This window comes from Microtus ochrogaster (assembly GCF_000317375.1).
Source record: "Microtus ochrogaster isolate Prairie Vole_2 chromosome 6 unlocalized genomic scaffold, MicOch1.0 chr6_random_2, whole genome shotgun sequence".
Taxonomy (NCBI): Eukaryota; Metazoa; Chordata; class Mammalia; order Rodentia; family Cricetidae; genus Microtus; species Microtus ochrogaster.
Window position 1 is genome coordinate 2,011,940 of NW_004949095.1, and position 16,176 is coordinate 2,028,115.

At 45.2% G+C, this 16,176-nt stretch overlaps 1 protein-coding gene across 1 annotated transcript in view; it reads right to left on the minus strand.

The window, feature by feature from the left end:
* Nucleotides 1–16,176, minus strand: part of Lamc2 (laminin subunit gamma 2) — a 65,065-nt gene that overhangs the window by 34,532 nt on the left and 14,357 nt on the right. Inside the window, exons 2-3 of the mRNA XM_005363872.2 lie at nt 9,671–9,859; nt 1,165–1,300 (exon numbers count right to left, since the gene is read on the minus strand). Coding sequence (XP_005363929.1) covers nt 1,165–1,300; nt 9,671–9,859 — 325 coding nt within the window. The remainder of the gene's footprint in view (nt 1–1,164; nt 1,301–9,670; nt 9,860–16,176) is intronic.

Below are 16,176 nucleotides of genomic sequence, written 5' to 3' on the forward strand. Positions count from 1 at the left end.
GTGCCCTGGAGGAGAGGATGCGGTGCCCTGGAGGAGAGGATGCGGTGCCCTGGAGGAGAAGATGTGGTGCCCTGGGGGAGAGGATGTGTGCCCTGGGGGAGAGGATGCGGTGCCCTGGGGGAGAGGATGTGTGCCCTGGAGGAGAGGATGTGTGCCCTGGAGGCCCTTGAAGAGCTCCATGGCTTTGCAGGAAAAGGGAAGGAGGCCACACACTGATGCCTTTGGAGCAGGGACTGTGGCTGGAGTGAGGGGTCCAGGAGAGCCATGAGAAACAGATCTAAAAGGGTCAGGGAAGGTGAGAAGAGAGTGATCTATGCAAAGGCCCAGAGGAAAGAAAATTGGATAGTAGCTAGGATACTGTCAGTAAGGCTGGGAGGATGTGTCTATCTGGGCACGGACTGTAAACAGGTGTGACAGGGAAGTGATGCTATCAAACCTGGCCTATTTTCGTATGATTTTTCTCCAGAGTCTAAAGAATTTTGTAGTTACATGGTATTATAGAAAGTTAGCATTTTTCCCTCTCCACAGCTTGACCTCACCCAGGTTTTAAGGCTGCAATCTGATAGCCTGAATATGGAGATGGAATAAACATTTCCAACCGCTGGAAACAGCTGGCCAGGGGCATGCATTTCTTGTTATTCATGCTGAATCCAAAATCAGACTTTCAGGAACCAAACAGATCCAAAAGTTGGAGATGTCCTAACTTTTTCATAATATCCATGTCCCCCAGACCCTGGCCCTCACAGTGAAGGCCACACCAGAGGGACAAGAAGAAACAGGAATGTTCTAAACTGAGTGCTGTGACTCTCAGCTACAGCCCCAACTGTGGGGGGTAAGGCAGGGGGATCATCTGAGGCCAGCCTGAGCTACAGATCAAGCTTGGGTGTGAGCCCATGGGCATTTTCTTGATATCTAATTGATGGAGGAGATCCTGCCCACTGTGGGCTGGACCATTCCCAGGCAGGCGGGTCTGAGCTGTGTAAGAAAGGGAGCTGGGCATGACTTGGAAAGCAAACCAGGAAGCAGCATCCCTCCATGGTCTCTGTTCCTTGAGTTCCTGCCCTGACTTCATCAACAGTGGTCTGTCACTTGGAAGTGAAAAATAAAGTAAACCCTTTCCTCCCTGAGTTGTTTTAAAAAAAAAAATTTAGGGCAAATGCTTACAGTTGTCTGTGGTCTGGAGCACACCCAGCATCAGTGAGCATATGGAAGCCAGGCTGACAGCGGTCACACCTGGATCCTGTCACACCTGATTTACACCTGCACTGTCCAGAGCTGTCACATCCAGCACTGAGAGAACCTGTAACCCACAAGGTGGGGAGAAAGAGAAAAGAAAAAATATACTTGTTAGGCTTTTAAAAAAATGACGGTCTCCCCATGTGAGCTCTGTACCCACCAAACTGTTCAGCACCTTTAAAGAGGAGTCTGCGTCATTGGATGCTCTACTCAGGAGGGGACGTTTTGACAGCTGAGCATGGCTGCGTCACAGGAAGGAGGGACTGACTCACAAAAACAGTTTTGTTTACATATTCCCTCTGGCTGAACATTAAGGAACACATGGTGCCTATCTTTCTCTTTCTTCTCTTTTTAAAATCCCCATCTATGTGTGCAGTAATGCATGCCTATAATCCCTGCACGCTGGAGGCTGCAATAGAATGACCACAATTCCATCAGTCTGGTCTACATGGTGAGTTCAAAACTCAAGGAGAAAAATCAACAAATGAGCATGTTAGCACACTAGAAGGAACAGCTTTCTCCCTTGTTTCCAGCAACTAGAGACCGTCTTTTAGGGGCCAATACTCGACTCATGTGTGCTTATGTGGATGTGAGCAGGCAGATGGAGGCCAGAGGACAACCTGCAATTGTGTTTCTTCAAGAACTCTCCACCCATACTCACACCCTCGCCTCACCCCCCTCCCCCCACCATCCCCACCACCCAAGGCAGGCTCTTTAGCTGGCCTGGAACTCACCAAGTAGACCAGGCAGTTCAGGATCTGCAGCGTCTTCCTCCCCAGCACCATGATTACAAGTGTCTGCCACCCTTCCCAGTGTTTGTTTCTAGCATGGGTTCTAAGGATCAAACTGCGGTTCCACCAGCAGTTTACGGACTGAGCTATCTCCCCAACCCTGAGGCCGTGTCAACCACACACAAGTTCCTTAGCCAAGAATGCGCCCACCTACCAGGAGAAGCAGAAAACTTCACTTATGGGACGTCACCTGGTGGCCCAGTCTTATGGGACATCGCCTGGTGGCCCAGTCACCGTCTTAGAGCAGTGGTCTTGTTCATTTTGTTCAACAGCGTGTATTCATTATATACACTGATGGGCTTAACAAGGGCATTTTTGAGACAGGCCCTCATGTATGTAAGGCTTGCTTACAATTCTGTAGCCAAGGATGGCCTTGGACACATGATCCTCCTGCACCCCCCAAGTGCTAGGATTGCAGGTGTGTGCCGCCACACGAATTATGCGGTGCTTGGGATTGAACCAAAGACTTCAGGCATGCTAGGCAATCCCTCTACCAACCGAACTACATCCCCAGCACAAAATGACAACTTTGTTCAGGGGTATCATGCCTTTGACCAAATTAATTCCCCCATTCCACTTACCCACCTGCCCTCACTCTTCCCTTCTGCTCTGCTTTCTCCTTCTATTTTCATGTCATACACATACATACATGTGCATATAGCCTAGGTTCTACACATGAGAGAAAACATAATATTTGTCTTTCTGCGTCTTTCTTATTATGGCTAATATGAGCTCCAGTTCCACCTATTTTCCTGTAAATAACTCAGGTTCATTCCTCTCTGTCCTGAATGAAACTCTACTGTGTGTATATACCACATTTTCTTTCTGTTGGTCAACATCCAGGCTGATCTTAAAGATTACTTCTGTGCATTGTATCATAATAACTCAGTTTCCCATGGATGTGTTCAGTAATGGGTCCTGCAGGGTGCACGTTGAGGGCAAGAGAGAAAGACTTGGGATGAGGGTAGCAAGCACAATGGATTTTCATCACCTCCAGCGCATGCTCTTATAGCACCCCAGCCTAAGCCTCCATCTTCCCTCATCTCACCTACACCATGTCTGCACCTCCCCTCGACACACTTCAGCCTCAGTCCAGAGAAAGATGGAGAACATTTGCTGAAGGCTATTCAATTTTGTTTAAGTCCCCACACAAGTGATCAGATTTAAATTCCATGATCCTGGCCTGTGGGCCTACATCTCTCATCTACTCTCCTCTTCTCAGGCCCAGCAGAGACTCTGCCCTTTACTCTACTTGGGGCGTGTATGTGCTGTTCCCCAGAGACATTCGCCCTGACTGCCTTCAGTCTGGAAAGCTCTTTTGCAGCCATCAGGACACCGAGACAGGAGGATTGGAAGTTCATTGCCAACCTCAGCTACATATGTAGTCTGAAGCCAGCCCGAGATGGAGACACTATTTAGAGAACACAAATAAAATAATCAGACCACAGAGCTAAAAAAGAAAATTCCTGTTGAGATTCTGATGTATTACACAGACGTCCCTCTGTATTGAATTTTTCTTAAACATAAATGGACGATTTGATAATCCCAAAACATATTTTCCTGTTCAAATTAATGTTAGTTATGCTTTAAACTTCAGGAAACTCTGCAATCTTTTCTCAGAAATGATTGTTCTCATGCTGGTAAAATGGTTCTGTGGATAAAAGTGTTCACCACCAAATCTGATTACCTGAGTTCAACCCTTGCAACCTGCATAGTAAAAGAAGAGAACAGACTCCTCCAGGCTGTCCTCTGACATCCACATGCCCACTGTGGCATGGGCATCCCCTCACCCATAAATGAATAAAGGCAAAATAATTAAGAGTTCTTCCTTCCCCTTGAAGGAAATTATTGTTATCATGAGGTGGCAAAGAGAACTCTGTTTTGGGTTGGCCCGAATAGTCCAAATTTTATTCTTTAGAATATTCTTCTCAGAGGCATTAACTGTTAGCCTATGAAAATAAATACTCTGTGTTCAAAATGGGGATTATGACATCATATATACAATAGGCCCGAAGCTTGCTTAATAATGATAGTAATTGTTAGATTACTTGTACTATTGGGGATGGAATCAAGGTCTTTTGCATATGCCAAGCCAGTGTTCTACAACTGAGTTACACCTCCCGCCCTGTCGTTTAAATTTTCAATGCCAACGTCGTGGAATTACCTGCTACTACTTGAAAGACCCTATCTTTATATACCCGACCTGCAGAATATCGCTGTAGAGCAGAGGTTCTCAACCTGTGGGTCGGGACCCACATATTGTATTTCAGATATTCATGTTATGACTCTTAAAAGTAGCAAAATCACAGTTACGAGGAATCAACAAAAATACTGTTATGGTTGGGGGGCATCACAACATGAGGAGCTGTGTTCAAGGGTCCCAGCATCAGGAAGGTTGAGAACCACTGCTCTAGAGGAAGCGGGAGGACCAGAAAACAGCCCCAGCTTTGAGTCCAGTGGATCTCATGTCACACAGCAGGTGCTTCTAAATGCACGTCTCTCGGCAAACTGCTCCCCTGCGAGGCTCTTCAACCTAGTGAAAACATATAAACACACACCTCGCAGGGATGTCGTAAGACTAAGAGCTAATATGTAAGAGGTGCCTGGTCCAATGTCTCACATATAGTGCTTAAAAATGTAGTCAACAGCACACTAATAGACCATTCTAGTGTTAACACCATACTAGCAGTTTACCCCTGAGGCCTTCAGGCCTTCAAAGCTGGCATGGGACTGTTTGATGTCTCCCAACGCAAACATGACTAATTTAACTCACGTTCTGAAACAGCTAAAATAACAGCCCTGGGTTTTAAAAGCACCTTGCTAGAATGAAAACACCTGCCCTGAATTTACATTATGAGCTGGGCTCAGGGATTGTGAACAACTGACTTTGAAGAGCAGCCTTCCGGTTTGTGTCTCAGGGAGTGTTCTCAGGGCTCAGATTTCTATGTGCATCTGAGGGGGCAGGGGGTGTCAAAAGTAATCAATAATTAAAATAAAGCCATAGCTTTAATATGAGTCTTCCTCTCTCTCTCTCTCACTTCCCCCTGTCGCATGCACGTGTGTGTGTGTGTGTGTGTGTGTGTGTGTGTGTGTGTGTGTGTGCGTGTGTCCGTGTCCACACACTAGGGATATAGCTCAGCATGTACAAGGCTCAGGGTTCAAGCATCAACGCTGTAAACACACACAGACATATACGCACATGCACATAAACTTATTTTAAAGGTGTTTTAAATAACTGAAATATGCTAATCAGAGTAGTACAGTGTCATTGTTCAGGGAGAGACCCTCCACCTCAGTGAAGAAAATGGAGAGCAATCAAGGAAGACATCCAGCATTGAGTTCTACTCTCCACACTGTGCACACCAACCCACACACACCTGTGCCTATGTGCATGCAGACATACATACTCCCCCATAAACACACCACATCTGCACAGACACGTATGTGACATAAGCTCACTTTTAAATTTATGAGAAATTGGTACGAAGGCCAAACTACATTGAGCACCATTCAACTGTTGGCTTCATTTTCTGTCATGAGCTAATATTTTTGTACACTGTAAAGATGTGTTTCTGCCTAAGGTGCCTTCTGATTGGTTTAATAGAGAGCTGAATGCCCAATAACTAGGCAAAAGAGAATAGGAGGGACTTCCTGGGAGTGAGAGGAACTAGGAGATTAGAACACCATAGAGAACACCAGTGAGACCTTGAGGAAGTCAGATGTACAGAATGGAGGAGGGATAAAGAGACACGAGGCTAAACATATATTAACAGAAATAGATTAATTTAAGTTAAAAGACCTAGTTGGGAACAAGTCTAAGCTAAAGGCCAAGCTTTTATTGTTAATAATAAGTCTCTGGGTCATTATTTGGGGGCTGGCGGTCCAAAAAAAGTCCCACAAGAAAGACTGACTACAATTAACCACACGTGAAGTGATGGGAATTATTTTCTCTTTTTAAAGACTTTTTTCCATTCAAATAGCAATTCCACTGCTGTTACAAATTCTTTCAAGTAATTACTTGAAAATAGAAATGGCCTTGCAGTTAATTGGAGACTAGGAAATCACACAGGAAATTAACTTGAAAGTAGACCTGCAATTCGACCTTCTTGGGAGGCTGAAGTAGGAGGATTGCAATCCCAAGGTCTGCTGGTTACAGAGCAAGTTTAAGGACAGTCTGGGCAGCTTAACCTTTGAGACTCTGTTTCGAAGTAAAAGAATCTGAAGAGCTAATTGGGATAGGGTTCAGAGAGAGGGCACTTGCCCAGTGCGCTCCAGGCTCTAGGTTTTTCCTCAAGTCAGGCTACTGGTTCAGTGACGCACAAAGCCCAGGCATAGCTACAAGAGGTGGAAACAGTTTTTCCCACCCGTGTGTCCCTCAGCCCGCCTTTAGTTTCTTCATCTCTCCACTAGGAATGTGGGTGTGTGAGCTGCTCAGCCTGCCAGGCTATGGAAATGTTTTGGAAAGGATAAAGCATTAGTCAGCCCTTAGGAGGTTTTCTGGGATCTGACTGCCTTGGATATAAACTCAGTATTCTGATTTCTCTTTTTCATTCATAGGGAAGGTACAGGAAGGACCTGTTCTGGGGACAGAAGACCTGAATCACATTTATACCTTCTCATAGTACCTCGCCAGGAGATTTCAGGCTGCTTGCTAACTTTCTAGGTCAACTTCTCCACTGTTAAAAGATACTTTCAGGTAGGGCAATAGTGGTGCATGTCTTTAATACCAGTACTCAGGAGGAAGAGGCAGGCAGTTCTCTGTAAATTCAAAGTCAGCCTGGTCCACAAAGCAAGTTACAGGACAGCCATAGCCAGGGCTACACAGAAAAACCCTGACTAAAAAAAAAAATACTCTCAGATATTCAGATATTCAATGCTAAAGTGAGGTTGGTAATAATACATAAAATATTAACAAAATCATTTTAGGTCCATTTATAGTCTTACAAGGCTTCTGTTGTACCAGGATTTTATTTGTTTAGTTTTTCAAGCCCTGGCTGTTCTGGAACTCACTCTGTAGCCCAGACTGGCTTTGGACTAACAGAGATATGCCTGCCTCTGCCTCCTAAGTACTGGCATTAAAGGTGTAAACCACCACATGACCACCAGGATATTATTTTATTATTTATATTATCTTTTTTCCTTTTCTTTTCTTTCTTTTCTTTCTTTATTTTTTTGAGACATAGCTTGAAACAATCACTGTTCCAGGTGATTGGAACCTTCATCTTCATAAGAAAATCTATTATTGACTAGACTTTGCTCACCTGTCTATCAACGTACTCAATTATTCCTGGACTTTAATGTGATGCAAATACTGAGATCACTTTTTCTCTAATGGGAACGCTAGAGCACTGAGTGGTGACACCATATGTCCTGAGTGACTCAGAGGTAGCCTCACAGGCAAGATCTGAACCCGGGCTGTCTGGCTCCCAAACCCACCACTGTCCGCTGTGGTGTAAGCAAACCTAAGCTAAAATCCTTGTTCTGCCCCTCAGCTCTGCAGACTTGCACAGTAATTACTGCATTTTAAAAAAACACCATGGGGGTCTGAGATGGCTCAGTGGTTAAGAGCATTGCCTGCTCTTCCAAAGGTCCTGAGTTCAGTTCCCAGCAACTACATGGTGGCTCACAACCATCTGTAATGAGGTCTGGTGCCCTCTTATGGCCTGCAGGCATACATGTAGACAGAATATTGGAATATTGTGTACAGAATTAATTAATTAATTAATTAATTAATATTTAAAACAAACAAACAAAAAACACCGTGCCAGAAGTTAATCACCGCGTGTCTCTACCACCTCCCACTAGGCTCCACCCCTGCCAGGCTCCACTTCCACAAGGCTCCACCTCCCACCAGGCCCCATCTCCCACCAGGTTTCACCACCATCAGGCTCCACCTCCACCAGGCTCCACCTCCACCAGGCTCCACCTCCACCAGGCTCCACCTCCACCAGGCTCCCATAAAGTCCCAGATGCCTCTAGAGAGAGAATTGCTTCCTGAAACCGAGCTGAGGACTGATGAGAAAACCTTCCTTATCCTCTCTGTCCAGCAGCTCATTCCTTGTCTCCCCTGGAATTAGGACCTTGCATTCTGCCCAGGTTTTGCAGGGGAGCCCGCTGAGCCCCTGATTACATCCTCTCTGACCACTTTGTGAGGCCCATTCAGCTCCTGTGGCGTGCAGTGAAGCTGCATGTTTTCTGGGGATCTTGACTCCCCAAGAATCTCCAACACCCATTAAAATAGAATAATTTTTCTCTTGCTTTTGCTTCATGAAGTCCTTCAGTTCGTAGTGAGAACTGAGAAAACTAAAGGCTCTGGGTGCTGGATTAATTAAACACTGAACAGATTGGATTCGGACTACACCATAACAGCCAACCCAGGCGAGCCTGGGACTGACCCCAGAGCTACATCATTCCAGGTCATTCCAGTTTTCTCGGTAGTTCCCGACACACTCCACCAAAACCTGCTCGATTTCAGACTCCTCCAGCTGTGGCTGTTGAGACACGCCGCAGCTCGACACTTTAAGTGCACACCATGTTATGCCCTTAAACACTTCCCAACAAGGAGAAGCATCAAATGCCAGGAAAGGTAAGAGACAAGTGAGGAGCCAATAAAAACCTCGGCATGTTGACAGACCCCCTTCTTCCCTTGATGCATTTACTAATCTGTGTATACTGTTTACCCATGATGAACACAGTCCAATGTAGGCATCTCTGTGCATAACAGCCACCTACAGTTTGGGACAGTGGCATTGGAGGAGATACCAAGAATCAATCAATAAATAAATAAATACCAATAATACCTAGCTCCTCTGTGAACCCGCCTCCAGTTGGGACCTTCCTATCTGGTGGTTGCTCTTGCAAACAACACCTTCCTTGGCTCTAGTCCTTCCCTGTAGTTTTCTGTTATGTCTAGCACGGCCACAGAAGCAGGCCCTCACCACCCGTCTTTGTCCTCCTTTTTGGGTTTTGACACAGGATCTCATGCAGCCTAGACAACTCCCTGTGTGTGTGAGGGCGACCATGAACCCCTGACCCTCCTGCTTCTACCTCCCAAGGCCTGGGATTACAGGCTGATGCCACCACACCCAGCGAATCACTCTTCTCAACAGCCTGGTCGAAGCAATGGTGGATGTGCAGAACTGTCACTGAAAGAAGCCAAGCTTCCTTTGTCCCCAGGTCACGGAAAAGTTAGCAACCTGACTCTCAGGTGTGGTAGCCTTCACCTGTAATTCCAGCTACTCCTTGAGCAGGAAGATCAAGCATGAGAGGCCAGCCTAGGTAACTTAGGGCTTATCTCAAAATTGCAAACATTGAAAGGGCGTATAGCTCAGCAGTAGAACACTGCCCAGCACGTACAAGGTTCTGCGTGAAATTCTCAGTACTGAAAACAAAGTATGTGACTCTCAGCACTAGAATTCAAACTAGCTGGCACTGAGGACCCTGCTCCTCCCATTACCCCCAACGTTAGAGAACTGTTTTTCCCTTGCAGGCAGAAATTGCTAAACGACCAATGTCTGTTGGGGACCCAGTGGTGCAGCAGCTCCATCTTGGCTTGCTTGTTCTCCACTCCGTCCTCTTTCCCTTCCTTCTCTCTTCCCTCCCTCTTCTCTGTTCTCTCCTTCCTTTGCCCTCTCCCCACCTACCTTTTGAGTGGCAGTTGCAGGGCAGGCAGCGGTCTCGCTCTTGCTGCCGGTAAAAGCCTTCCCTGCACCTCTCACAGTGAGCTCCAGCTGTGTTGTCATTGCAGTTGAGGCAGCGGAACCCATTGCCTGTCTCTCTGTGGAGCTCCTGATCAAAGACGCACTGTCTGGATTTCCCATTGCAATCACACACTAAGGAAGAGGGAAGAGAGAGTGTCAGAAACGAACAAACAAAAAAATCAGAATATTCTCCCAGGTGTTTAAATCGGTTATACAGGGACCACTACATGTTGGCTTACATTACTCAGTGGAAAGAGAGTGACATGGCCATTGGGGGATAATGAGGACTGTTGTTCCACCTAAAAGAAGCAGCAATTACATGGTGCTGGGGTGACCATTGTCTGGGAAGCACGAATTCAGGGTCACCAAATTGTCCAATTACATAAGAGAAACCAAAAAGCTTAGGTAATGCTTTTATATGACAAATCATGCTTTGAATATCTGCAGAGAATTCAGTTTGGTCACTGTGTAAACCAAAAGAGCAAGTCAACAAGCTAAGAGAACTGCCAGCCATGAACTCTTACTTAACTCAGTAGCAGTCTGTGATGTCCACTACTGAAGATATACACCATTTGTCCCTCAACAGCAGCAAGGGTGAGTGGCTGATTTGACCATCTGGACTGTTGGGATATTATTTCTGTACCTCCTCATTTGTCTAAGGCACCTTCTGATTGGTTTAATAAAGATCCGAATGGCCAATAGCTAGGTAGGAAAGAATAGGTGGGACTTCCGGGCAGAGATGGGAATTCTGGGAAAGAATCTGAAGCCAAGGATTCACCAGTCAGACATGGAGGAAGTTGGATGTATGGTACTGAGGAGAGATAACGAGCCCCATGGCAGAATATAGATTAATATAAATAGATTAATTTAAGTTTGTTTTTTTTTTCGAGACAAGGTTCCTCTGTAGCTTTTGGAGCCTGTCCTGGAACTAACTCTTGTAGACCAGGCTGGCCTCAAACTCACAGAGATCCACCTATCTCTGCCTCCCAAGTGCTGGGATCAAAGGCATGCATCACCGCTGGGCTCTAATTTAAGTTTTAAGAGCTAGTTGGGAACATGCCTAAGCTAAGCCCTAGCTTTCACAATTAATAAAAAGCCTCTGTGCCATTATTTGGGAGCTGGTGGCCCAAAGAAAGTCTGACTATACTGGACTAGTTCCTTCTCATCCTCACTAGCATGTCCCTCTGAAAGTCAGTTGTCAGAGAAAAGCACCATATAATGTCAGCTAACCCTGTGTGGGGGTCTAAATAGCCAAGACAGTGGGAATGACTGGCACAGTATTTGACATATTATAGACACTCAAAGAATTTTAATCACAGTTTACAAGAAAAAGTGATGGGCCTTGAAATCAAAAGAACTGAAACATTTCTTTGAACAAATTTCCTTTCCCTCCTGGGGATGTGGCTGTAACTCAGTCCCAAGGCTCTGCGTATACTAGGCAAGCACTCTACCAGTGAGCTATATCCATTGGGCAGATGGCTTTCACTTTTGCATCTTGCTTCCTCCTCTACAAATGTGACTGACACCTGTTAGAGGGTCTGTCTGAATAAGGACCAGTCAATGCCCTTGCATGAGTTCCTTTTCTTCCCTCAGAAGAAACAGATGAAAACCAACACTTGAAGGTGAAGAAGCTTGAACCATAGGGTCTGAAGGCAAATCTTTCCACGCTGTCTTCATTGGTCGTGTAGCCTTGGTGTGTGAGGAAACGCCTTGGTGCATGCGAAGCTGTTTCTAGAGTGTCCAGAATGTAGATTTTACCAGAGAAATAACCATAAAGCCAGAGAATGTGCCCCATGTGCTGAGCGGTGGTCCTGCGTAGGCCCCTTGTCTATTCCTGAAGCCACAATCTACTGCCACCAATCTCATCGGCTCCCTGAATATGTAGCATCATCCCAGAGCCACCCTGGTTCATTTATTTTAAATGTTATTATATTTACTGTATGTGTGTTTGTGATTTTATGTGGGCATGGTACTGCACTCATGTAGAGGACAGAGAACAACTTTGGGGAATCAGTTCCATCTCCATATGGGACACAGGGATCGAACTCAGAGCCTCAGGCCTGGCAGCAGGTGCCTTTATCTACAGAGATTCCTTCCCAACAAGCTGCTCTCTTTCTGGGACTTTACATCCATAGTCAGTTAACCATTACGATATTGTTTAACCTCTCTGTTTAGGGGATGGGGAGATGAATGCTTAGAGGGCTATGAATCTTGCCTTATGTTACACAACTAAGTAGCAAAGACAGAATTTGCTCCCTGGTCTTTGAGATTCCAAAGCCTCTGTCTTCGTTGCTTCCCCTTCTCAAGAATCTAGTCTGGTACAGAGGTCCTATGGCCTCTTCTGGAACAGCTCATAATCTTGTAAACACACACACACGCCAACTATGTGTATTGGTTATACAAATCATTTTATATATTTTTGCATGGGGGGAGTGTCACACACCATAACACACATGTGGACGCCAGAGGTCAGCTTACAGTAGTCAGACATTGTCTTTCACCAGACAGGTGCTGGGGATCAAATTCAGGCTGTCTGGTTCTGTGGCGGGAGCCTTGATCCTCTGAGGTTTCTCACTGGCCCGCAGGTCATTTCTGAGTAGAGTCTTAAGTCTGCCTCTCTGGAGTTCTCACCATGTCCCTACTTCTTCCCTGGAAAACAACACACCCACACACAAACACACACACACTCTTCTCATTTTCATTCATTTATTTAGTTAATTGATGGTTGATAACCATTTCTGTCATGGTTTCCAGATTCTTCCTGACTATTCCTTTAGCAACAAACCCCACTTTTCTTCCTTCTTCTTTCTTTTTCTTTTCTGTCTTTCTTTTGTTGTTGTTGTTTTGTTTTGTTTTGTTTTTGTTTGAGACAGGGTTTCTCTGTGTAGCCCTGACTGCCCTGGACCTTGTTCGTTTGGTAGACCAGGTTGGCCTTGATTCTTCTGCCTTTACCTCCCTAGTGCTGGGGTTAACGGCTTGTGCTGCCCACTCCTTACTTAAAAGACAAAAACTGACTATGGTCCTTCAAGGCCTGAACAGCTCAGCTCATAACAGAATACCGTCTGGTCTGAGACTAGACACCTTCATTACGGGACAAAACCCAACATTTCACTAAGTTTACAGCGTAGTGAATTTGTTACCAATTAAAATCTTCTGGAGGTGTTTGTTTTCCGTTTCTCCCACAGAACCATTGACAAGCCGAGTCTTTCCCAACTATTGCTGGTGAAGCTGATTGTTAAAATCTCTAGCAGAAGTGCCACACAGCTGTCAAGTGCTGTGAAATTTCTACTGGGGAAGGGTACACCCATCACATGTGTTAGGTCCCTGTGAGGCTCTTCCACTGTGTCAGCCAAGGAACCAGTGCCCTCCCTGCCCGTGCCTCCTAGGCACAGTCTCCAAGCAACCACACTAGCCCTTCTAACTCAGAGCAAACTGTTGTTTTGTTTTATTGAGACAGGATCTCATGTAGCACCGGCTGGCCTGGAACTCAGTCTGAGCTGAAAATGACCTTGCAACCCTGACCCTTCTGCTCCCATCTCCCAACACTGATAATGGGTTTGTCAGCACATCCCACAGACAGACCGCACCTGAGGAGTGTGTTGGCCTTGAGTGGTCTGCACTGCTTGAGAATTTGGAGAAGATTCTCCTAGTGGCCTGGCCTGCAGGACTCTGAAGTTACCAGGCAGGGGGAGGGTTCCACAGAACTGTACTGATGCAACATTGAGGCTTCAAGCACTCACAGCCAAACAGTGAGGGAAAATCCACCCTGTTTCTTTAGCATAGAACTGTTCTTTCTGCCATTGGTCTATTCTTGAACCATGACTTCCTCCAAATTTTCTCCTTAGGCTGATGTCCCTATAACCAATGACAACTCGCTCTCCTAACTGGGGGAGAAGAAAATAAAACAAAACAAACAAAAAACAAAACCCCTCATATTTTAAATTCCAGAATATTCTTGCAACCAGACTTAATAAAATAAACATAATACAGTCTATATGAGTCTCTTTCATTTGGGGTCATTTTTTATCAGCTAGTACCATGAGCTTACTGGTGACTGGGCTAGATGTAGACTAACCAGTAGAGAGACTGTGTCAGCAAACCTAAGGGAAAATGGCTCTCACCTTCAGGGGACGGCAGGCAGCAAGCAGCCAGGTGAAGGGCTACTCTAGTCAGGGTTTCCATTTATACTTTTCGAAGGAAATCTGAGTTTGTGTAGGAAACCTATTGAATTTTAAACATTTGTTTAAAAAAATTAAAATGTGCGTTAGAAAACAAAGCTGTGTTAAGGATAAAGTACTATTCTTTGCTTCTTACTTCCAACAGACAGGAAATGGAAAAATTAAATCCCTGGGTACCACACAGCGCTCGGAGCTGCTCCATAGCAGCTGTTCAGTACTCGCGAATGAACCAATAAATGGATGCTCTTTTGAATTTTAGGAAACCTCTTGCTGAATGTGGTGGTTCACACCTGTAATTGCTGCACTTGGGAAGCTGAAGAAGAATCAATGGGAGTTCTTGGCCAACCTGGATTGCAGAGTTCCAGGCCAGCCTGGGCTACAGAATGAGATTCTGTAGAAAGAAAGAGCACGCAAGGGAGAGAGAGAGAGAGAGAGAGAGAGAGAGAGAGAGAGAGAGCGCTAACTAGCTTTGGGGGGGGTATGCACACCCCTTTCTACCAATGATGCATATGGCAGCCTGGCTCCTTTACCTGCACACACTATGTAAACAGGCCCCTCTTCAAACAATGCACCCAGATACCCTGGGTGCCCTCTGCACCTGCATCAGCCTACATGCACACTCCTCTCTGGATAATAAGATGCTTGTCTTCTCTAATAGCCATCAAACGAAGACAGCATCTATCTAAGTATAGTCTCTACTCTCAAGGCATCTAGGTATGAGAACTAGAAAGACTGGACCAGCCTGAGCTGGTTTTTGATGCATACACAATAAGGCAAACTGTGTCCTCAAGTGAATGTTTAGGCAAAAGCCTGTGTGTATCATCCTATGCATACTGGCCATACATGCGATTAAAATCAGATGCACTGAGGGAAAGGACATACACAAAGAAAACGATTATATGACCTAATCAATCAAAATAGAGAACCGCATAATACACCCTTAGTAACCGAATTCCTCCATCTCTTGAATTCCAGAAGAAAATACAAACAATAATCAGGGCATGAGTGTCTTCACTCATGTGGCCCAATGCTCCTTGCTGCATCTTCTGACCTTTTCTATTGCTTTGCTCTAAATAGAGGTTTTTTTTGCAGAACTGTTTGAGCTTTGATTTTACCCTACCCCAGCACCACCCCTCTAGACAAATCTGTGCTTCCACCAGTTAAAGAGCTCCATCTACCCCCATGTGTCTGCACATGGATTAAAAATACAAATTCAGCAGTCACTCTTTCTTATTGTCCTCCACGGGAGTTCAACTTAGCTCACTCTACCTAGATGAACAGACCGAAATGCAAGCCCACAATAGATTCTGAAATAAGAGGAAATTCTAAAAACATCCTTATTTTCATACTTTTCCTTCCCTTATGTTTAGATGCATTTGATTTTATGCCTGGAATTTTTTTTCCACTTTCATTTTTTAGATTTATTGCTGTTCTTCCAAACCTGTGTCAAACATTATAAATAAACCATCCAGCTTTCGTCGGGAGGCCTTGACACACATGCAAGTGATGACCGTGCAAGTCAAGACAAGCGTCTTGGGCATCCCCTGAGTCAGCAGCAGGCCTTTCAATCATCCACTCTGAACAAATACACACTGAGCGTCTAATATGTGCCAGGCCACTCCAAGCTCCAGGACTCAGCAGCAAACAAAGCCAGCATCTATCCCAGCCTTGGCAGAGTTTGCATGAGAATCTGGGTGTCAGATAACCAAGATAAATGAGTGGCACAGAGAGCTCCTCAGGATAGTGATGTTTGTTAAGGAGCAATATATAAACCAGGAGACAGAACTAAGTGTAAAAATGGAGTGGAGGACAGGGCATGGGGGGAGGGGGTTGAAAAGTGCTCTCTGCTAGTTAAGGCTTCATTTTGCTTGTCTCTGCCCATTTATTACTGGACACAGTGACTTTCTAGTAAGTTACCACAAACATAAAAGCATAAAAAATTATTCCTTATTATTTTATTCCAGGCTATAGATTTTCTTTTACCCCTTCTGGTAAATCTTTTTTTTTTTCCAAAACACCTCTTTGGTAGATGTTATTGTTTTTGTTTTGAAATGGAGCTCACTGTAGCCAGGCTTGCTTCCAGGTTGAGATCTTCCTGCCTCAGCTCCTGAGTGCATGGGACTTTAGGTGTGGGCCGCCATGCCCCATCACGTTGACAGATTGTTGCTTACTGAGTTCCCTCTTGTGCTCTTAGCCCAGGAAATGCACACCTACTCCATCTCTCTCTCTCTCTCTCTCTCTCTCTCTCTCTCTCTCTCTCTCTCTCTCTCT